Source organism: Pteropus alecto, unplaced genomic scaffold (assembly GCF_000325575.1).
Source record: "Pteropus alecto unplaced genomic scaffold, ASM32557v1 scaffold86, whole genome shotgun sequence".
NCBI lineage: Eukaryota > Metazoa > Chordata > Mammalia > Chiroptera > Pteropodidae > Pteropus > Pteropus alecto.
Window position 1 is genome coordinate 16,861,918 of NW_006442109.1, and position 23,668 is coordinate 16,885,585.

At 32.4% G+C, this 23,668-nt stretch overlaps 1 protein-coding gene across 5 annotated transcripts in view; it reads left to right on the forward strand.

Annotated features, from left to right (window-relative positions):
* ZNF280D (zinc finger protein 280D) overlaps window positions 1–23,668 on the forward strand; it is a 238,466-nt gene that overhangs the window by 176,072 nt on the left and 38,726 nt on the right. For all 5 annotated transcript variants that reach the window (XM_015595951.2, XM_015595954.2, XM_015595952.2 and 2 more), the window contains 7 exons: window positions 4,478–4,701; window positions 7,803–7,960; window positions 8,684–8,784; window positions 9,798–9,944; window positions 14,723–14,857; window positions 16,657–16,964; window positions 17,429–17,569. In XM_015595951.2, coding sequence (XP_015451437.1) covers window positions 4,478–4,701; window positions 7,803–7,960; window positions 8,684–8,784; window positions 9,798–9,944; window positions 14,723–14,857; window positions 16,657–16,964; window positions 17,429–17,569 — 1,214 coding nt within the window. The remainder of the gene's footprint in view (window positions 1–4,477; window positions 4,702–7,802; window positions 7,961–8,683; window positions 8,785–9,797; window positions 9,945–14,722; window positions 14,858–16,656; window positions 16,965–17,428; window positions 17,570–23,668) is intronic.

A 23,668-nucleotide genomic window follows, 5' to 3' on the forward strand; every position in this document is an offset into this window, starting at 1 on the left:
TTGTTTAAAGTAGCATTAAATTTTCTATTTTTAACTCATTCATCCTTACCTTCTCCTCTTCTACTTGATTTTACTCAATATTATTTTTCTGAGTGTTACCTTTGTACTGTTAACAATGCTCATACCTATACTACTTTATTTGTTAGCTCTAAATGATATTTCTTGATGTGCTGCCAACATATTTGTGGCACTCTGAACTTTCTTACCTCATATTCATTGTCCTTTTAACCCTTTCCCAGTTTTTATTTGTCGGATGTATCATTTTTCCATTGTCAGGGCATATATCATTCACATTCGATTTTTTAACCTTATTTCCACATTTATCTTAATCCTTTATCACAGTAAATATATTCAGTATTCATCACCAGTCTTTTTGTAATGGTTTCTTTGGTTATCTCTTGTTTGGCTGAAGTTCATCCTCTAGTAATTTCCCCAAGAAGAGCCTAGAACAGCATTCTTTGAGTCTTTTCATATTCAGAACAATTTGACTGTAATCCATTCTTGAAAAACAGTTTGTTCAGATATTAAAGTAGGTTGGATCCCAATCTGAGAATTTTGGTGGTGCTTCTATTTTACAGTTTTGAATGTTGCTATTGAGAAATTTAGGATAAGCCTGAATTACTTTGCCATTTATAAGTGATTTGAAGTCTTTGCCTGACAATCCACAGGATTTTTTATTAAAAAATACAGTGACATGGCTTGGTGTGAAAATTTTATCAGTCTTCTCTGACATACAGCATGTTCTTGATTTGTATTTTTAAATATTTATTCCATGAAGTTATTTTGCTTTACTTTGGGGGTGGGGGACAGGGGGAGTTATCCAGTATGCATTTGTTTGATTTCCTTTGTCATATCTGTTATTATCGTTATAATTCTTTTAACTTTTTAAAAAATTTGCTTGCTTTTCTCATTACTAGGCTCTGTGTATTTTATTTTATTTATTTTATTTTTGATTATTTTCCAATGTCTGTTCACCACTGTATTCCATTCTAATCTGTAATTATCTCTCTGATTTGATTTTTTCCCCTCAACTTTTTCCCTCAATTTTGTCACTCTTTTACGTCATCTTTTTGTTTTACCATCTCTTCTTGCTTTGTAATCTTTCAGATAGACACAATTGCTTCATTAGGTTTTTTAAAAATTGTGGCAACAATTTTGGCCTTTTACTTTCTGCATGGATCTGCTCCATGGTTTTTGTCAGAATTTTATATTTTCCCCCTTTTTAGCTTAAAGTATTTTTCTTTAGATATAAGTTCTTATCACATCGAACATGTTGGATTTTGAGGGCTAGCTTTTTTGTACAAGGCACCTTTTGGGAAACATAGGTCACCAGGATAATCCCACAGTTTACTAGCTTACTCTTTGCTGGACACACGGCTTCCTCCAAGTGTGACCTGAGTTTCTGATTTTATACGTAGCATTACCTTTTCTGTTTCTTTGTACCAAATAAGGTATGAAGGACTTCTGCTATCCTTGCCCCAGCTTTTGTACCTGTTTTTGCAAACAAAGGATATAGCTTAGTACTTCAGTTCAGTATGTATCTTTCACTTTTGGAATGTATATTTTTGCTGATACTTTCTAATATCTGTTACCATTGGGTCCTTTTGGCTTCTCTATCTACTTCCAACTCCTTGTCTTCTTTATGATTGTGGCTGCTTTGAATAGCGCTGTCATATGTTGTGGAGTCTTTGGATTTTATCTGGCTCATAGTTTCAATGAAAACAAAATCTTTAGAATTTGGTTGTTGGCTTTTGAGTGAATCTCAAGAGAAGGGGAAAACGTTGACTTAATGTAGGACAATCATATGGGAAGTTTTATTTTACTGTTTAAAAATGGCACCCACCTTCTTTGCTCTGAAAATCCTACCTAAATTTTTAGATACTTAAAAAGCAGCAGAACATGTTCTGTCTGCTGGGAGGAATGAAGGTAAAAATGGTGTTTAGATAGTATCTCCTCTTTATCAAATTACAGTATATGGTATTTAATATTGCAGAATGGCCAACCCAGGAAATAAGGGATATCCTGGGGGTTATAGTGAAGAGCTAGATCCAAGAGGATAGTAGGGCTGAATGAAAAATGACCAGTTGATCTTGGACCATAGCTCAGCCATGCCATCAATAACTTACCCTGTCCTCCTATAAAATCTTAAATCTGAGCCTCGTTCTCATTTTTCTTCTTTTTTTTATTATTTATTATTATTTATGCCTCTAGCACCTGGTCTTCCTAGGTGGTCTCCCATCCCAGTACTAACCAGGCCTGAGCCTGCTTAGCTTCCGAGATAAGACGTTGGGCTTGTTCAGGGTGGCATGGCAGTAGACCATGGACCATGCCTTCACTGGGGCACGAACCCAGGACCTTCTGTGTGTAAAGCAGACATGCTAACCGCTACTCTATGGAACCACCTCCTAGTTTTCATTTCTTAAGTTGCTTTCTTGTCTTTTAGATATTTTCTTTAGGATACTTTGCTGTCCTCTCAGTTATTAAACCCCCAATCTAATTCAGTGCACCTTATTATCCATTCTCGATTGTTAGTGGTTTATCATTTAGCCATTTTGTAGAATACTATGAATGAATGTTTATTTTTAAAAATTGATTCTTTTTCTGTAAAATGAAATGGAAGAACAACAGGCAGTTGACTATCTGTTATTGGTATTTTAGGTAACTTTAACTTCAATAGATGTACCAAATTAGACGTTTTTAAGGAATATAAACTTCGTTGCACACTCCACTATAGATTACATAGGTTATTTTGTAGATTTGCAGAAAAGATTCAAGTCTCAAATATTACTCAGAATAACTTCTATAGTTTGAAAGCCAGATTTAATGTTTGAGTATATGAGATGATCCACATTTCTAATTAGGGAAACTATTCTGCATTATATCATGTTTGTGTATTATAAGTTTTCCCATTGAGATCATATCTATAGTAAAACTATAGTAAAAAGAGAGGAGTTTGTCTGTTAAACTGATTCTACTGATAACATCATTTGTTGTAAGACATATATTTTGAATAGTTTTTCTAATAGTGCTAGTGGATTTACTCTGAGCCACCTTTTTCTCCATTTGTCTTTAATGTCAAAAACATCATTTTTTTTATAGGAGCTTAGCCTGGTAAAAGTTCTTGGAAATAGTCTGACTTTCTTGAGTTTGAGCTCTTATATATTTTTTATGTTTCAAGAAGAATCTGGAAACATACATAGAAAAATTTTTCTCATTTTCTTTTGTTGTGGTTTTATTTTAACTGTATTTATTCTGAGTGATAGATTACAGAGGATCATACTGTCTTAGAGAACTAATTTATTCAGTATTCTCCTCCCCCTCATCCCCCACCCCTATTTTAGATTTTGCGAGGGGTATTTTTTGGTGTTTTTTTCCTTTATAGGTTTCAAAATTGACAAGTGAACAAAATAAGTGCAACTGAAAGAAATGTTAATAGTTTAACATTTCAGTGTGCCAGGACAGGAAGTGGATGTTGTTATTTTAGAAATGGAATAAAATTGTGTTTAGATTTTCAAATTTTCTTATGTTACTAATAATTTACTAAATAACACATTTAGGAAGAGTTTAAGTCAGTTGGTTTATGCTGTAAAAGAATTACCTGTAGATTTCTGTAGATTTCTGAGGCCCATCTCTAGACATTGTGGTTTATTGGTCTGAAGTGTGCTTAAGAATTGGCATTTTGACAAGCACTTCTGGTTTTTCTAATTCGAGTTTTCCTTATATTGACCTCTGAGAAAAACTGCCCTAGAGAGATTCTACAACTGAAAATTATGTAAATAAAGGAATTAGTTAATTCTTATTGGGGGAAAAAAGCTCATGTATGAAAATACTCCACATTAAAACCAGTTTAAGTAACATCTAGATTTACTCATGAGGAACTAAATTTTCTCTTCAGATATTCAAGCATTCTGGAGGTCAAGATGTAAGTGTTAAAGTTTTTAGGAAATAACTGATACTTCTTTCTTTTTTTTCCGCCATACCTTTTTTAGCATCTTGAGTCTGGGGAATGACAGGTTAGCTGTGCTCAATGTCCATTTCCAACCAGATATTATGAAATTCAGTGTCACTTGATAAACATATACATTACAGCACATAAAATTATATTTCCTTTCTATGCTTTATCCTGACACAGATATGAAATGATGATATTTAATTTGGTTAATTTAAGTATTTAAATTATTATTAAAAATTTACATCTGAAAAGGTAAATTGCAAGGAAAAAACTATTAGACCAATAGCCGAGTCCTGGTTTTAAGGTTTTTTTCTTTTAACTTTTTTTTGTTTGTTTATTAAGATAATAGATGTTTATTGTTTGCATTTTTTAGACTATGTATATGCATCACAAACTTTTGGTGAATATTTTTCCAGATATATTGCCAAGCATAGTATATATGGCCTTAGATATAAACACAGAATCATTTTTTGGTATCTGTTTTTTCGAAGGATAAATAAGACTTCTATTTTTTTTCTCTTTCAGTACTGTTGTCCAGACATGATAAATAACTTTTTGGGACTGACTAAAACAGAAGTTTTAAGTACAGCAAATAAAAATCAGACTATTGATTCAGAGAAAGGAAAATTGATCATGTTAGTTAATGACTTTTATTATGGAAAACATGAAGGAGATGTCCAGGAAGAACAGAAGACTCACACAACCTTTAAATGCTTCAGTTGCTTGAAAATTCTTAAAAATAATATTAGGTATGTAAATACTTATTCTTATTTCTATTTGAGAATTGGAATGCTGCAGTTATAAATGTTGTGTCTTTATCTTGCATTTTTCTGTGCCATTCTAGATTTTAACACTTTCTACTAAGAACAAAGGCAGCTTCTCTTATTGAAAAGCTTTTGTCCTTTCCTGTATTTTGGAGTTGACTGTGAGATCCACTTGTTATATCTCTTTAAGATAAGAAAGAATGAACATTATTTCACATAAAGCAAAATTAACTCCTTTTCCTATATTATCAGTGATGTAGTAATTTATGTGAGATTTTTTTTTTAGTTGCTTTTGAATTGGATTTTTTTTTACATCACAGGAAGAACCACTTCTTTATGTTTTGTCCAGTTTGACCTCCTCCAAACTAATCTTATGCTCAGATCTTTCTATTGATCTTTATAATTTTTAGAACATTTACCTTGCAGGAAAAGTGATCTTTAGAGAAGTACCAGTTTTAGGAAGCATGTCTGCTTTATTTTGAAATTTAACCTCTTTAAAATTAGAGATTTAATTTCCAGTGGAATTTTGAAGAATTTATACATGTATGCTTTAAATTTTAGGAGCTGATACCTTATAATCTTTGAGTTACATGGTAAACTAGTAGCTGTCTTCTTATAAATGAGTTAGTAGCAAGAACAAAGTGACAAGAAGTGATGTTTTCCATTGGTTATATAGCTTTATATTTATATTAGATAAAGTTGTTTTTCCACGATTTTATTATAAAAGTTTTTTAAACATTCAGCAGAATTTTAAAAATTTACCAGTGAACACCTGTTTACTTATCACTTTGATTTAACATTTTACTGTACTGGCTTTATCATATATCTATTTATCCTTCCTTCAACCTATTTTTTTGTGTGTGTGCATTTCAAAGTAAGTTGCAACATCAGTTTACTTCCCTTAGTTGAGGGGGGGTGTGTATGTGTCGGTATGTGTACGCACAAACATATGCATGTCTTTTCATGTTTACCCTTGATAATTATTTATAATTAGCATTCTCAGACATTAATAGGTTACTTCTGGACCCAGAATTTATTTTGTTTTCCTGTGACTTCTTGGGTTCAAAATGAAGCTTATAGAAAACCCCTGAAATACACTTCGATGTACTTCTATAGCATTTATTAATGCTTTTTTTTATGGTAGTGTTTTATAGTTTTAAATATTCTTTCACATATTTTATGTGAGTTTTCACATTTACTTCCTTTTATCAAACTTTAACAAGGGATATTGTACTTTGTGATATAACACTGAAACAATATTACAGTTGAACTCTATCACCTATTTCCATATTCTTATCATTTTAATAGTAAAATGAATAAGAAAAAAATATGTTAGCATATATGATAAATTACATAGAAATATGGTTCACTTAGTTCCTTGTTATACCTAAATATTGTGTATATGACATTAGAAGTTATTTCAGCAACAGTTTTTTAACTTTTCCTTTAAGATTAGCCTATTTGATATTAAGCATATGAAAAATTTTCTTTTTTTGTTATTGTTTTAGAAGACTAGTTAAATAATTTTAGAGTATCAGAATATATAGACATTTCAAACAATAGCATTTGATGACATCCAGGAATTGATCATTTTTTGAAATTCTGATTGTTTAGTAAATGTAACATTAATGGAACACTTCATAATCAACAAAGTTATATATGTTAAATAATATTTTACCTTAACAGTAGAAACTGGAAAGGCAAATTAATGTTTGTAGAGAATGGTGAGAAACTGATAGATCTAGGTTTGTACTCTCTGCCCTGTCAGCATATTGTAACATGGTCTTTTTTTTTCCCCTACATTGAGTGTCACCAAAAAGACACTTAGGTTTATTTTATTCTGTGTACATCCTTGCAAGAGGATTGGTTTTGTTTCCCTCATTTTCATCCATTGGTTTAAGTAGTGTGAGCTCCTGATGGGGGCTCATATAATAACAGAGAAAGCTTGCTAGTTAAGAGATTATTTTATATAGATAAACTTAAATTGCTTAAAGTTGTGAGCTGAAAGTTTAATGGCTCATAACTTTTTCTCTCTATGTAAATATTTAGCCAAGACTTAGATTTTTTATAGGTGTTTGTAGAGCTGAAGTTAAAACTAAAGGAGGACTGAAAGGTATTTCAAGGCATGCCATACCTGTTTTAAACAGAAGTTGTGTTCTGTAGGTGTGAAAAGAGATAATGTTATGACCTTCATGATGATTGCTATCCAAATTGATGACATTATCACTTCGTTTCAAGATTATTTCCTTAAGGGACCCAAAGTGAATAATTGTTAATAGTTGCCCAAGTCTAAAAATTGTTATTTTGATTGAATAACTTTACTTTCAAATTCAGCAAAAAGCTTCAGTAAGCTCTTTTAAATAGGTATTCCCATTTATATTGCATTCTCTGCTGTTAAAGGTCATAGTTCCTGCTCATAAGAAGCATTGTAGAGAAGCTGAAATGGCAGAATGTAAAACTGAAAAATGGACATTGCCTACAAAGGGCACAGTCTGCAAGTTAAAATGAATAGTCTGTGCTAACAGTAAACCAGTATCATTAAATAACACAAAAGATTCTTGTGATTGTAGGCATTAAAATTGCTATTACATGAATTTAGAAACCAAGATACAAGTAAAAATACCAGTAATTTGTCTTTTAAGCAGCTGGAGTCTAGTATATATCTTCATAGCCTTAAAAGAGTACTCTCATGACTCTGTAGCTGCCTTTGGTGGTAGGGTTTCCTTCCTTTCAGTATTTTATTTAAAAATATAAATAGTATTTCATGTATGGAGAATAAGCCTGCTGTTTTATCTTAAGAAAACATTTCAGTAATCTGAAATTATTGTTAGAGCAAGTTAGTGATGTTTGAGATTAATTACATTAATGAATTTTTTTAACAAAGATGAGAAGATGTTTACTTAGCCACTTAATGAAAGTGATATTTAATGTGCACTCTTTTCTAGAGGACTTTATGGCTTTTGAGATTTTATATGTCAAAATATATTATTTTGAATAATATATCTATCTATATTTTAAGATTCAGATATTTGTGAGATTTTTGTTTTTAAATCTGAATTTTTGCACCTGTTGACAATCATTTATAGGTTTATGAACCACATGAAACACCATTTAGAACTTGAGAAGCAGAGCAGTGAGAGCTGGGAAAACCACACCACCTGCCAGCACTGCTACCGTCAGTTTCCCACACCATTTCAACTGCAGTGTCACATTGAAAGTACACACACTCCCCATGAATTTTCTAGTAAGTTATAATTTCATTCAAGAATTGAATATTATTGATTTTGACAATATTCTGAGAAAACCTTAAGAAGCCTGTTAGAAAAATAAAAATAAGACTTTGGAATTTGAGGGAAAAATGGAAAAAGTTACATTTTAACTGATATAAACTTTTAAATAAAATTAATTACGAAAATTAAAGTTCCTCTTGTAAATAATTTATTAAGGTAACTAATGTGGGGGACTAAATTAGAAGCGTCTGATCATAGTCTTCAAATATGAAATCGGTGCCTTTTATTTAAACTTGTATAAGAAAAGTAACTACAATGATAGTTAAAATCATAGATTTTGGAGCTACACAGCTTGGGTTCAAAACCCAGCTCTGCTCTTAAAACAGCTATGTAATCTCAGGGAAATTACTTAAGATTTAAATAATGGGGACAGTAAAAATACCTGCTTCATCATGTTAAGGGAATTAAGTGAGTTAATGAAAGAAAAGTGCTTAGAACACAGTTAATTATATAACTGTTTACTGCTGCAGTCACCAGTTCTCTTATTATTGTTGTTGATATAGATATATAAAATGATTTATATATATGTATATACATTGTCTGCCTCAAGAGGATACTTTTTTTAAAAAGTTGAGGTATAGTTGACATTAATTTCAGGTATACAGTATGATTTAATATTTGTGTGTGCATATACATATATCTTGAAATGGTGTAATATCCTTTTCTCCCACTTTTAGCCATTTGCAAAATCTGTGAATTATCATTTGAAACAGAGCATATTCTTTTGCAACATATGAAGGACAATCATAAACCCGGTGAAATGCCATATATTTGCCAGGTATACACATGTTTTATTGTGTACTTACTGTTTGTTTTGTTTGTTTTCTGTTGTTTTGATCATAAGATTTAAACCTATTAGGCCAGAAGTCAGCAAGTTATTTCTGTAAAGACCCCGATAGTAAATATTCAGGCTTTGAGGGTCATACAGTCTCTGTTGCAATTAATCAACTCTGTCATTGTAGCACAAGGCAGGCATAGGCAATAAGTAAATGAATGCACATGGCTATGTTTTACTAAAGCTTTATTTATGGACACTGAAATTTAAATTATATATGATTTTCATGTGTCATGAAATATATTTTTTTACTTTTTAACCATTTAGGTAAAATTGATTACTAAATTAAAATCTCTCTTATAAATAATTTATTAGTAGAAAGTCCTGTGGCATAATTCATGCATTTTATGTGGGATCAGTAGAGAGTTGAAATTGGCCTGTAGGCGATTGTTTGCCCATCTCTGTACTTGACAAAAGAAAACTCTATGGGAGAAAGACAACATATGAACTTATCTTACTCTATAGGGAAGAAGGTAGGCATACAAGGGAAATATGAAATGATTTAGGATACAGAGAACCCTACCAAATGCTTTGGGGCTAATGTTTTTCCAGAATTCGAAGGAATGGGAAAGCAAAATAAAAATAAATTATTGCAATAGCCTGGAAGCTATTTATAATCTAAAGGAGGATGCTGTTTTATGTAGAGAAAAAACTTTATAGGACAAGAGGTGTCAGAGCTTGAAAATTCAAGTTAGGATAGGTGGTGATAGATAAAAAGATATAATAAAAAAAAGGAAATATAATTATATTTGGGGAAATATTCTTAAACTTGGAAAGATAAGTTTTTTGTCTCAAAGATTATCTTTTGGTGCTTGTGTTAATGGGATTCTTGGTTGTGTAGGAATCAGAGCTGAATTAGTACATAATGTTCTTCTAAACCAATGACTTATCATTGTTACTTTGTAATTGTATATTATAAATTTTCAAGTCAAACTAAACCTTCTTTTTATTTGTAGGTTTGCAATTATAGGTCATCATCATTTTCTGATGTAGAAACTCATTTTAGAACATCCCATGAAAACACTAAGAACTTGCTATGTCCATTTTGCCTCAAAGTTATTAAAATAGCAACCCCCTATATGCATCATTACATGAAGCATCAGGTGAGATTATTGGTTCTTACTTGTTCTTGTTTTAGCGAAAAGATAGGATATGACTTAGAATGTTGGTTAGTTTTGTTCCTGTAAGGGAAGCAATGTTGTTCCAAATAACACAATTAATTTGCAGTTTGTGCTGAATGACTTGTGAAACTTCCACTTCTTTTCCTTGCTTCCTTTCTGGTGATGTTTTATTTCATAAATGAAAAATCTGAAAGATAGCTAGAAATAGGAAACCTAGGATTAAAGGGGAAAAGGGAAGTTAAGTGGAATATCCAAAAGATCAGATGTTTCAGGGTCAAAGAGTGGGTATGGAAATGATTTTGAAGGTAGTTAAAATAGGGGAAAGATAAATTTGAACTGAGAAATAAAAGACTCGGGAATCATAATCTTATTGTCTTCTTTCTCTTCCAACTTTGTTTCTACTTTCTAGTCCCCTTATTATGAGAAGACATGTCATCATTGACCAGGAATTATCTTTTATAGCTGCCAGTAATAAAGAAAACAGTAATGACACTTATTGCTGAGTATATCAACTCTACCAAAGAACTATATAGGTCATAACTTGTTTTATAGATAACTTCTTAGTATTAGTGCTTATACCCTTCTCTTGAATTTTGATGATTTATTTACTGGTTCTTTTCTCGAAGCAATTAAACCATACTTTGAGCTGAAAACTTTTATGTAACACCGATTCTGTTCTGTAGTGCTTGAAAGAGCAACAGTGCCTTTGCCAAACCCAGAAATCAGTGGATTTATTGAATCTGATCATGTAATCAAGTTTTGACACCGCACTAATCAGCTCATTACATTAATTTATTATTGATTAAATTGGCATACTAATTTACTCAGCATTGGTTGCTCCCTTTGCAGTTTCATTCATTAAATAATCATGAAATGACTTGTGACTTTTAATTCGGAAAGATCATAAAAGTAGAATTTCCAAATGAATTTGGAATCATCTATGTTGTGGCTGGGATGCTCCCTATCTTGAGAAGTTCTGGCAAGATCTTTCTATTCTAGATTTCCTTAACATCGTTCCATCAGGTGTTAATAGATGTTTCCCCCAAAATTGTTACTGATAAATAAATTTGATAAATGTCTAGATTTATAAAATTAAATGGTTTTGTTTGTCTGTTTTTAAAACAGAACATCTCAGAGCTTTTAAAATGCTAATACATTGTAAATAATACATTGTATGTCTTATTCCCCAAACCTATTTGGCCATTAAACCCTTTATTTGCAGAATACCGATTAATATTTTCTGAGGAACACAGTTTGGGAAACATTATTCTTGGTGCTCTGTATGAGGTATAAGACTGTAGTTCTATTTCATTATGGAGCTTTTCACATAATTTTTCCCAAGTGGTTTACTAAGCTCCAAAGTAAGATGTAGATGTGGGAAGAATAATAATCATGATAGAGATGTGTGGGCTCACTATTTGGGCTATGTGATTTATAGTCAGTTTTTATATCCTATGTTTTATGTCTTGCCATGGGTGCCAGTTTTCTTTTTTTGTTTGTTTGGAGTACAGAGGTGCATAGCCAGCAGTAAAGAGGGAAAAATTTATTAATAGGAAGGATCATCAGGCAACTATTTACAAAAGACTGGAAAACCTTAGCTGAGCAGGATTATAAACTTGTAAGTGAGATGACACATTATTAGTGCAATATTAGGCAATAAGAATTATTGACTCTGGTTCATTTTTTTGTCTTTGAAGATCTTGTTGTAACTTTTTTAAAAAGAGGTTATATAACTAAGTCTTGGGTTATTTTTAGAGCTAACAACCCAGTTTGTACGACTTTTAAGACAGTGAAAGTGACTTCGGATGTGTTAAGTATGCTTATTACATCTTTAATAAAAACAATAAGTAGTTAAGATATACAGTCACTTATGGCATCTGCAGGTGTTTTACATGTATTATTTTGTTTAATCCTGACAAGCACCCTATGTATTATTATTTCTAACTTATAGATAAGGAAATAAAAGTTTAGTGAAAGTAACTTGCCCAGTGTCACATTACCTAATGAAAAACAAAAGTAAAATTTGATTTCAGAGTCCAGCTTTTTATTGCTCTACTACAGAGTCAGATTCCATATTGGTATTAGGTCTAAGGGCAAAAATTACATTTAGTCAGAATTACCCTTTAATCCTCGTCTCCCCAACAATGTAGTATGTTTTTCAAAAAGGTCAGTATAAACAATTCTTTCTCTAACTCTCAAATAGATCACTATTTCTTTTGTTGAACATCACATTATTTAAAAATGTACTGTATGTTTATCACCCTTAGCACACTGAAATGCATACATACACAAGAGATGTTCAAGATTTGTATCTGAGAGAATAGTAGGTTAATATATTCTGTCTCAGGGCTCTGGACCAACATTCATTGAATGGAATGGCACTAGACATTTGGAATTAGTTAAATTGTACCTGCTACTCATATGTACTTTCTCTGTCAGTCTCTTACTTTCTGCCTCAAAGTCCATTTATTTAACTAATATTTATTGGTTGCCTTACTATGTGCTAGGTGGTGTTTTAGGTAACAAAACGAAGTTTATACCCTCTTGAATTTCTATTATAGTGGAGGAAGATAATGAATATATGTGTTTATATTTGAATATATATTCATGCTAGCTGGTGATAGGTACTGTGGAAGGAAATGTGGAGGATAGGGAGTGCCAAGGATTGGGGAGGTGTTGGGAATGGAGGAATGATTGCTGTTTTGTTTGTATATAAAGTGGTCAAAAGGGTCTCTTTGAAGGAAATAAAGGAGTAAGCCAGTGGAAATCTGGGAGAAGTAACATTAGATAGGCAGTGAAATGAGTGTATACCAGGGGCACTTGAAGAACAGCAAAGAGACTAGTTGTGGCTAAAGCAGGGTAAACTATTATGAAGAACAGTAGGAGATAAAGTTGTATTAGCAATAGAATATAGGTCAGTTCATGTAGAACCTTATAAATTAGAATCAGGACCTAAGAAAGCCATCAGAGCATTTTAAACATGTGAAAGATCTGCTGTGGGAAGAATAGACCATAGGGAGGAAAGAACATGATAAGGAGAAGATAGGAGGTTATTATGATAGCCTAAGTGAGTGGCTTGGACCAGTATGGGAGCAGTGGTTGGAGGCAATGAGAAATGGGAAGATTGTGAAAGTTTTCGAAGGTGAAGCCAACAGGTTTTATTAATGGCTTGGATATGGGATATGAGAGTGATCAAATTTTTTGTCTTAAGCACCTGCAAGAATGAGTTTTCATATACTGTCATATGGGGAAGACTGAGGAAAGAACAGATTGTAGGGGGAGGGCAGGGATGTAGGGAGGAAATCTAGAATTCAATTTTTTTCATGTTGATTTGAGTTATATATTAGACATCAAGTAATGATGTCAACTAAGCAGTTGGATAAATGGTATTTAAAGCCATGAAACTGGGTGAAGTAACCTAAGGAGGGATTATAGATAGAGAAGAGATTTCTGGGAACTGGATCCTGGAGAACTTGCTTTCTGTCATTTTGTCTTGATAATCTCCTTCTTGGCCAAGTTTTCTTTTTTCATCTTCTTCCTGGAGCCAGTGTAAGTGAATTTGTTTAAGTTGCTTGTACCTATGACATAACCCAATCTATCACACTTCTAAAAGTCTTAAGATGCAACTGGAATTGTAATAATAACACATTATATTTGTATATTGCTTTGAATTTTGTAAGGACCTTATGAAATACCTGCTGTGTGTCAGTAACTATGTTAGATACTTACCAATATCTTACCTTATATGAATTTTATAAATGATTGATTGTATTTAAATGGAAATAGTGATGTATCTGGCAGATTGCAACTTTAGAGAAAACATTCTTCTGTATTTACATGTTGTTTAAGTTTTTTTATATGTAGTGAATACATGCATAATTTTATGTACATCATATATAATTTTTAAAGTAATAAGCATATAGGTAAAGATTGTAGTTGATATTATGTAGTAGAAAGAACACTGGATCAGCTGGAAATGCCACTAACTAGATATGGGGGAAATGATTAAGATTTTTCTTGGGTCCTGTTTCCTATCTATAGAATAATGACAAGACTGGGTTTAAGGAGGGACTCAGTTAGGATGTCTCAATCACTAAGTAAATTAGGAACAGTTCTAATTTATTCCTCCATAGTCATGCTGTTCAGTGTAGTAGCCACTAACCACATGTGGGTATTTAAAATTAAATTAAATTAATTAAATTTAAATAAATTAAAAATTCAGTTCTTCATTTGTACTTGGCACTTTCAGGTGCTCAATAAACTTTCAGCATTGTAGAAAGTTTTATTAGCTAGCACTGCTTTATATAACCATTTCTATGACCTTCTTTGAAATGTCTGGTTAAATATTAGAATTTCTTTTGCCAACTTGTTAACCAATGGGAAGAACAAAAAATAAAAAATTTACTTTTTTCTAGGATAAAAATGTAGTATAGCTTTTCTTCACAGTATCTTATGTCTAAATCTTTTAGAATTACAATTTAAGGAGCTTTCACAGCACTGTTGAGGGAACTTTTACATTAGAACTTTCATATTCAATTTCTGTATAGTGACAGACATTTGGAAACTCATACTAGTGCAGTGTTTTAAAAAATGAAATAATACTTTGCTAATATTTATGGTGAGATATAATATTTATGGTGAGATATAAAATACTATTTTAAATATTATTTGAATGTCATTAAAATTAAATCATAGCAGTTTCAAGACTCAGGATTTGTGGTTGTAGGAGTTATTTTTCCTTTTTTCTGTTTCCTAAACAGAAAAAAGGAATACATCGTTGTACAAAATGCAGACTGCAATTTTTGACATGCAAAGAGAAAATGGATCACAAGACTCAGCATCATCGAACATTTATAAAACCTAAACAACTGGAAGGATTGCCTCCTGGAACAAAAGTGAGTTCAAATATGTTGTATTTTAACATTTTGTATGATAATAGAAATTAATACCTGCCTGGTTTTATCTATTGAATGTAATACTTTAAAGTTTATTTCTGATTTTTATTAACTCTAATTTTAGATTTTATCATCTTATATTTAGGAAAAAACCCTCTAACCATTGTTTCTTGGTCAGTGGTGTGTGCTCTGCTAGAGTGGTATTCCTTTGTAAAAAGTGCAACCATATTAATTGTTCCCTAGATCAGTGGGTTGTGTCAATATTATATAGCCTATTTTTGAGCTGTTCCAGTTGGCAGCTCGTATATCAGTTTTATCTACTAAACTTTTGAGATCAGGAATCATGTTTTATTTATCTTTGTGTCCTCAGCATCTGGTATAGTACCTTGAATGCCATAGGTTCTTAGATGTTTATTGAAGTTGTTATTACTGAGTTTACTTTCAGAGAAGCAAGTTCTGCTGCTGGATAGCATTATGTTTTAAGTGGGCAAACACATGTCTGACTGCATACTGATGATTGTAATTTACTTTTCCCTTTTTGCCTTATATTCCTCTGTTTTTTTTTGACTTCTTTATATACAGTCAGCTCTTGAATATTTGCTCCAGTGGAGGGAAACAGAGGCTTGGATAATCCAAAGTGAAATAATCCCCAAAACATTTATATTTGGCTTTGGGTACTTACCTTTGAATATGGGTATGTCTGTTATTTGAATTAACTAAAACAATATAAAGCCATGCTCTGAAGACCTAGAGCAAGAGAAACTATCCAGCATCCTTCCCTGCAATCCATTCATTCCCTGCTGGGACTAGACATGCACAACACTAATGTAAGCGGTGCAGTCCTCTCTCATATTTTCCCTTATTCATGATAATAGCAATAATAATATTAATAATAATGATACTAAATGTTCTGTAGCACTTTACTTAGAATTAGGCTTTTGGTATGCTTTTTCATAGATTCTGTTATTTAATTCATACAGCCATCTGGTGAGGTAGGCAAGGCCGGTATTGTACCATACTATAGGTAAAGAAGCTTAGAGAGGATAAGTTATTATTCAAGGCCACATGGCTAGGAAGGGGTAGTATGAGATTTAACCTCAAGTCATTGATTCCTAGTCCAATGCTTTTGTATGATACCAAAGCACATGTTTACATAGGACTTCTCATAGGCTGTTCCTGATACACCTAGATGGAGAATAGTCAAATGATGGATATTATGTTTTCCATTGTCAATTAATTAATATAATTTCTGAATGCTAAGTTATAAGCTTTATATTAGTTCTCTTTCAGGAAATTCTAAATATTAGTAAACTCCATGAATATATTGACTTGATATAACCCCTCCCATAACGTTTGTAAACATAAATTCTGCCCAATGAGCCCCTGAAAAGAGGAAGTCACATTTACTGTGGGTAATGCAGAGTAAAGGGTTATGCAGGCCTTTCTAGCTATGAGATTTAAATTTTGACTTCTGTGTGTGTGAATTTTTTTAGTTAGAGCATAAAAATAGATATGATATGTGATCTTTTAATATTCATATAATTTGCATTAACTCCTAATTATCCATTAATAACTGTTAACATATAACTGATATCAATAAAAAATGTACTATTACAAGTATATAAATATCAAATTTAATTTCATTTAAACATTTAAAATAAATGAAAGACTTATCTGATTATAGTTTATACTTAACGCTTTTCAAACTACCTGATGTTTAACTTTTTGTTACACAGTGATATTTTAATACTAATGCAAGGATTAATTTTCTAAAGTAAATATTATCTTCATTTTTGTAGGTTACTATTCGAGCTTCAGTTGGACCTCTTCAATCAGGATCTTCAACTACTCCTTCCATTAGTGCAAACACTTCTACCCTTCAGCTCTCACCTCCAAGGACAAAAAATATAACTGCTAAAAATCCCACAAAATCTAACACAAGTAAACCTAATACAACTAAATCCAATGCAAGTAAACCTAATGCAAGTAAGCCTAATGGAAGTAAATCTAAATTCAAATCAAAAGTCTCTAATATGCAAAAAAAACAAAACACTTTGGCTAGTAGCAATAAAAAAAGTAAAGTCAATACAGCATTGAGGAACTTAAGGTAATCTTTTATTCCTGATATACAATACTAATTTAATCTTAAATATAAAAGTAAAAACTTTAATATAAATATACCCTGTTACATAACTCTAATACATTTGGTATCACTTGTGGCATAAAGGCCAAGCAAATAATAAAAAGGTATTTTTTACAACTGTTGAACAATACTTAATTACTATGTTTTTTCTGTAATATTCATCTATTATACTGGTATTATATGTTTTACTTATATCTTGTGATGTCGAATTGGTTAATTTAATCCCTTTTATTCCAGTGACAAGTATTAACTGATGTTAAATTGTTTACACTTATTCTAGCTGTTGTTCCGTAGCAGATTTTCAAATTATAAGTCTGTGTTAAAATGTTAATTTAAACAACTTGGCTTTAATTAATATAAAATTAATATTTCCCATGTTATTTTTGTTTTAAAATATATTTTTAACAATTTCTTTTTATTTCCATAAGGTATCGTCGGGGAGTTCACAAGTGCATTGAGTGTTGTTCTGAAGTAAAAGATTTTGCAAACCACTTTCCTACATATGTTCATTGCAGTTCTTGCAGATACAACACTAGTTGTAGCAAAGCTTATGTAAATCATATGATGAGGTAAGATGAGTTAAACATCTATAGTTAGCAATTAAATTATGATTCAGCAAGTTTGGTTTTTGAAAACAGTTATACTATTAGAAGCCAGTTTTTCTCTTTAAGGAACTAAAAACGTCTAGTAATAGGATACTTCTAGGATAATGCCTGGTACTATTTTCTAGCATAGTAACTCATAAAATTACTATAACTAAAATTGTGAGAATATTTAGAATAATGAAACTAAGATAGGTTTATTAGGGAAACAGATATTCTATGAGAATTTTTTTCCCTATAGGATTTTCAAAAATGATTATTTTCAAAGATAAAAAATATAAATGTTTTAAATATATTTACCAGACAAATACATATAACCTCATGAGTGTTATTCTCTTCAAAGCAGTCACTTTGAGAGACTCCAGATTTTCAAAGATGCTAGGACCTTTATTAGATGCCTCCCTCCCTCCTTCCTCTCCCTCTCCCTCTCCCTCTCCCTCTCCCTCTCCCTCACCTTTCTGCCTGGGATGGTCGTAATGTTCCCCGTGGACGCATTCAAAATGAAGAAATGAAAGGCTCAAAGAGCTGATCGCAAAGCTCCTACGGCACGGAGGCCGAATTCGGACCCACAGCGGACGGGTCGCCTCTTCCTGTTCCTCTTGAGTTTCTTTTGAGATCTCTCTCTCTCTCTCTCTCTCTCCCTCTCTCTCCCTCTCCCTCTCCCTCTTTCTCAAGCCATCAGTCCTTGTATTCAGTCAGTGAAATGTGAGAGTATTCTTGTCATGATGCCATTGTTGGAATTTTTTTCACTAATTCATTCCACTTAGATTATTTGAATACCTAGTATTTATGCAGAGAAAGCCTCTATAGCCCATATTACTTTCGTTTGTATCTCAATAGTAGGGGTCATCCTTCAGGGTGTATTTTATATTTTTTTAAAATAGTAAAAAATTGTTCAGATATAAACCAGTTTAGTTGATATTTCTAAGTGAAATTTCATTTTTTTAAATTAGAATTAAAGTTTAACTTATAAAAGTGATTTTCTTATAGATCATAACATGACCTCTATGTTACTTTCTTGTCATCATCAGCTACTCTTTTCAAGGATTCTTCTACCTTTCTTGATGGCTTCAGCACCGCTCTGACAGTTCTTCCCCGCCTTGATGATTAGCCTGACCTCGTGATACCTTGTCTTCTTTAGCGCCAGCATTTCACATCAAATTTTAATGTATTGTACCCCCTTTCTTACCATGTAGCGTTTTAATCTCATCATGTACACTGTTTATTTCTTTTGAATTCCTGTTACTCTATCACTTTCAAGGGCTTTGACTCCTTTTTCCAAAGTCCAGCAGCCATCTAACTTTATTTTCAACTTCACCCTCAGGGTCATTTGTTGTGATTGCCGCTTTGTTCTTGTTCTAGAATCCTTTACACCTTTAGACATGCTCACCTGACACAAAGGCTAAGATGAAACTTGAATGCCTTCCTCTTCTGAACTTTATGCTCAACCCTAGACTACCAAAGGCACTTGATTCAATCAACTCTAACTCTGACTTCATGATCTTTAACTTTAATGGGGTCCTATCTTTTTATACACTTCTTTATTTTTACGTATAATGTCTTTTTAAACCTTTTTCAGATGCTAAAGATTTTATTGTAGTCTGTTAGTTGTTAACCTGGCCTACTAATTACTCAGTTGGAGGTCATCCTTTTAATCAGTCTTTTCAACATCAGGTTTTTTTCCTGCTACCTTCATCCAGACATTGATCTCAGAAATCAGTGATGTTCTGCTTCAGAGATAACCCTGCCCCTTATCTCCTCTAGTTCTTCCACAACCTTCTTCAGTTATTTTGCTACTTCATCTCTTCTTTCAGCCAGGTACTTTTTGCTTACAAACATTTTCAGGTATTTTTTCTTTTTTAAGATGAGAGAGATTTGTTCCTACTGCCTACTTTGCTTATTTCTTGTCTTTCTCTTACCGTTTTACTTAAAACAAATAAATAAACAAACAAAAGTATTACTAGCTTGTTTATTTCTTTCTCCTTAAATTTGAGCATTATCTCTACCTCCCAACTAACCCTGCCCATTTTTATCTGTCATGTACTTATTACCACATTTATTTATTCACTTTTTAAAATTCTTACTACTCCATGACTTCAGAGTTTTTGACATTGTTGTCACTCATTTTTGAAACTATTCTCCTCAGCTTCTGTTAAACTATTACCACTATCTTCCTTTTCTGGCCACTCCTCTATTTCATTGCTTTTTCTTCCTTCAGCTTCTTACCTCTTTACATTTCCTTTCTTATTAACTTAACCACTGTTCCTTAATTTTCCTGAGATTCAGCTCTATATTTCTAATTATTTTATAGATATTTTTACTGTTGACTCACTGGTCTCTAAAAAGGTGCCGAACATTAAAATCTGCAGAATTCACACGACCACCACTCAAATACTCTTCCAGGGAGGGCATCATTTGTGTGACAGTGGAACACCAGGTGGAAATAATTCACTGCCCCAAGTTTTTTAAGCTCATGAACTTTGCTTGATCTGCCACTGTGCATCATGGCCCCTGATATTCCACCTTCTGCATTCTGCCACTCTGCTTCTCAACTACTACAGTGTTCTACATCTGTATTACACTTCCTCTAAATCAGGCCTCAGGTATTCCTTCCCCCTGTATACTTCTGTGTGGAGTATCTCTTACTGTGTGACAAATACGTGACTACCAAAAATGGGCCTTTAATTCTTCCCTTAATTTATAGGGGATCAAACTGGAAAATATTTTGTGTTTTCTTAAACCAAGAGTCATTTCACCCTTCTCTCTCCTATTTTTCATAGGCTTTCCACCTGTCCTATAGAACCTCCAAATCCATTCTATATCAAAATGTTTCCAGTTAGCCTGACTCTGTCTATACACTTTTCCCAATTCCCAGTGAGCCCCAACCCTGCATTTTATTGTCATCACAAATATGAAGGTATTACTCATTGATAACTTCATATAAAACTGGAAGCTTCCACTTTCACTCTTAGGGTTTGGTAAGTCCCCTTTTCGCTACCTTTGCCTCACTCACTGCCTTTGGTATCTCTCATCAAATGGCCCACCAACACCTCTGCCCAATTTGGATTCTTGTTATAAGCTTGAGTTTTCTATATACAGAAGTTTCATTTTCTCCAGAAGATGAGTACTTTTAATCCCTATCTCATATCACCTCTGTTCTCTCAATTGGTCTTTTTCCCTCTGTTCTCATATGTGCCCCAATCCATTCTATGAAGACTCCCATCCCCATAAATTGACTATTCTTCTCCAGAGTAAAGTTTCTTTCTGTACTCATTTTTGACAGTGGCTTTTGTTTATTCTTTCTTGGTCCCTGGAATGCCTCTGTCCTGTCTGTCAGTTTACCTTCTTTGCAGGGTCTGATCACCACCACCACTCACAGGGATCATTCCTCACTTTGAGTTGTGTATCATTTATCTGTTCTGCCTTTATTATATTTGTGTGTATATATCTCCTTTAAGAAAAAGGGGCTCTTTGTATTCACCATGTTACCTACTGCATTACAAACAACAAGTGATAGTCATTATTTGTTGTAATTATAAAAGGTTCTAAATAAAATCTGGAAGGTATTCAAAAATCTTGATGCAGTTGGAGCATTTTTGGAATAAGACTTTCAAAGAAGAGCATCATTAAACATGTAATTTTTAAGTGGTTACTTAACCTGACACGCAGTTTCCTTTTCTTGAAAAGAAAGTTATTGTGATTATTAAAGAAAAGGTACTTTAAAGTGCTTTATAACATGATTTGCACTTCTGAGGTATTCAAGTCATTGTAACTATTATTTTTTCTAAGTTTTCAGTATTAGGTAATGTGGCTAAAGTTTTCTTTTATTTTTCACAATTTAGTAGGAGAGATATATTTACCTAGCTTAATGTGATAAACAAATAACTATGAAAGCACAAAGTAGATAAGAACAATTTCTTTAAAGAAGAAATAAGGAAAGGTGTTCTATAAATGATGTTTCACTTAGGCTTTTAAGGATGATTTTAAATTTTCCGAGGAAAAAGGAAGCTGATATAACAATTCATTCCTATACAGTGAGTAAGGCATAGTATTGAACTTTTATAAGATACGCTTGAGTTTATTATATATTTTATGTAGATTTATTGGCACTAATAGTCACAGAAGTGCAGTTGGATTATTGTGATAGCATCAAAGCTGGTTTCCTGTCTACAGTCCCCATCCACCTCCCTTTTTCCAACCCTTCTTTCTGTTGTTAGAGTAGGCCTATCTGGTCAGGTCATTTTTTTTTGGCCTAAAATCCTTTGCCTTCTTAACAGTAATAGGATAATGTTCAGACTTTGAAGAATATAAGACCTTTCAATATCTAATTCCTAACTACTTTTTCATTTTCTTCAACTCTTATTTTCTTGAAAATTCCTCTCTGTCTTGCTCATTGCTTTGCGTGGAGCAAGGCAGTTAGGGACTTTCTTAACTGAAAAGAACTAATTAGTAGGTGGCTTGTACTCCAACTACTGGAAACCACAAAACTTGTTATGTATTACTATTGATGTTTATCCTATGGTAATTATTTATGAATATGTATTCACTTGTTTAACAAATATTGTTGGGCATTTATTCTGTGCCAGCTGCTGTTTGACTCACCCTAACCTCACCTGCTACCTAGAACTCTATGGCAATTTGCCTTTTTCCTATTGTATCATTAACCTACAGTCTAGTATTTTAAATAGTAGGCATACCATCGATATTATTGGATGTTTAAGAAATTGTTCCTTTCATGTTTCTTTGGGAATAAAGTTATTACTTATACTGAATTAAGAAAATTTAGTCAAAGGAAATTTTTTTCCCTCCAGTCTTATCAAAGTACAGTTTGTATGGACACAATGAAATTCACCTATTTTTAGAGACTAGCTAGCTTAATGAGTTTTGATAATTATGTAGTCATATAACAAGTGGTGAGTTTTTAAAATCTAGATTTTAACATTATGTATTTACTGTATTATAATAAAAAATCTCAATATTTTTTGCCTCTTAAATTTATTTCTGTATTGTTATTAACATTATGTAGATCTAATTGGAAGAGGGTAACTTTTTTTATTTTGTTAGCCTAGAGATCCACTTTTTCATTCCTATAATACAAAAAACTGTAAGTGTAGAATTTGTGTATTAAATACAAATAAAAAGGCAGTATGTCTTTTTTATAGATAGGGAACTTAAAGCTGTATTCAGACAACTAAAAATTTTAAAAAGCCAATATTTTAATAAGGTACAAGTTATAGATAGAAATGGAAGACATCATTAAAGCCTTACAAGTTTTTTCTTCTCTTACCAAATAAATAAGTAAACCAAAATAGTTTGTTTGAGGAGAAAGAAGATATCGTTATTGCTTTTTAATAACTTATTTTGGTTCACATTCCTTGGCAATCAGATAAAATTTTGGACTCATTCCTCTGAGAAATTTTTGCATATAATTTCAATATTTCCTAACACCATAATATTTTTTTCTAAAAAAAAACAAACCCCATTTATTTATTTTTGTGATGTTGTCTTGAATTTGTAAACTCTATAATAGTATCCCAGATTGAAGAAATGGCTATTAGAAATCTTCAGAGGATATTATCTGGGGATCATAGCTAGTCAGAATATTTCTTTTCTCATAGATACATGCCTGCTGGTGATAGTTACCTTGTATCCGAGAGTGACCATTGACCTGGATAGTTAGCTACTTTGGATCTGTTAGTGCAAGTTAGGACTACTGCTTCTCAACTTTTAGTTTGCATAAGAATTACTGAAAAGCTTATTAAAACACATTGCTGGGCCCCACTGCCAAAGATTAATGAGCTCTCAGGTGATGCTGACATTTAGTCTGTGACTCCACTTTTATTAATATTATTTTAAAGTAATCCTGTCTTTCTAGTTAGTATAGGGAAGCTTTCCTTACTAGATTTAAAAGGGTATATAAAAGATATTATTGGTGTTAAAGTTTTGTTAGTGGTTTTCTGTTCTGTTGTATGTTGTGGGGAAGCATTGTTTTAGCTCATGAGTTCTGCTTTAATTTGTTTTTTTAAAAATCTCTACTAGTAATTGCAAAGTACTCTCTGATTTTAC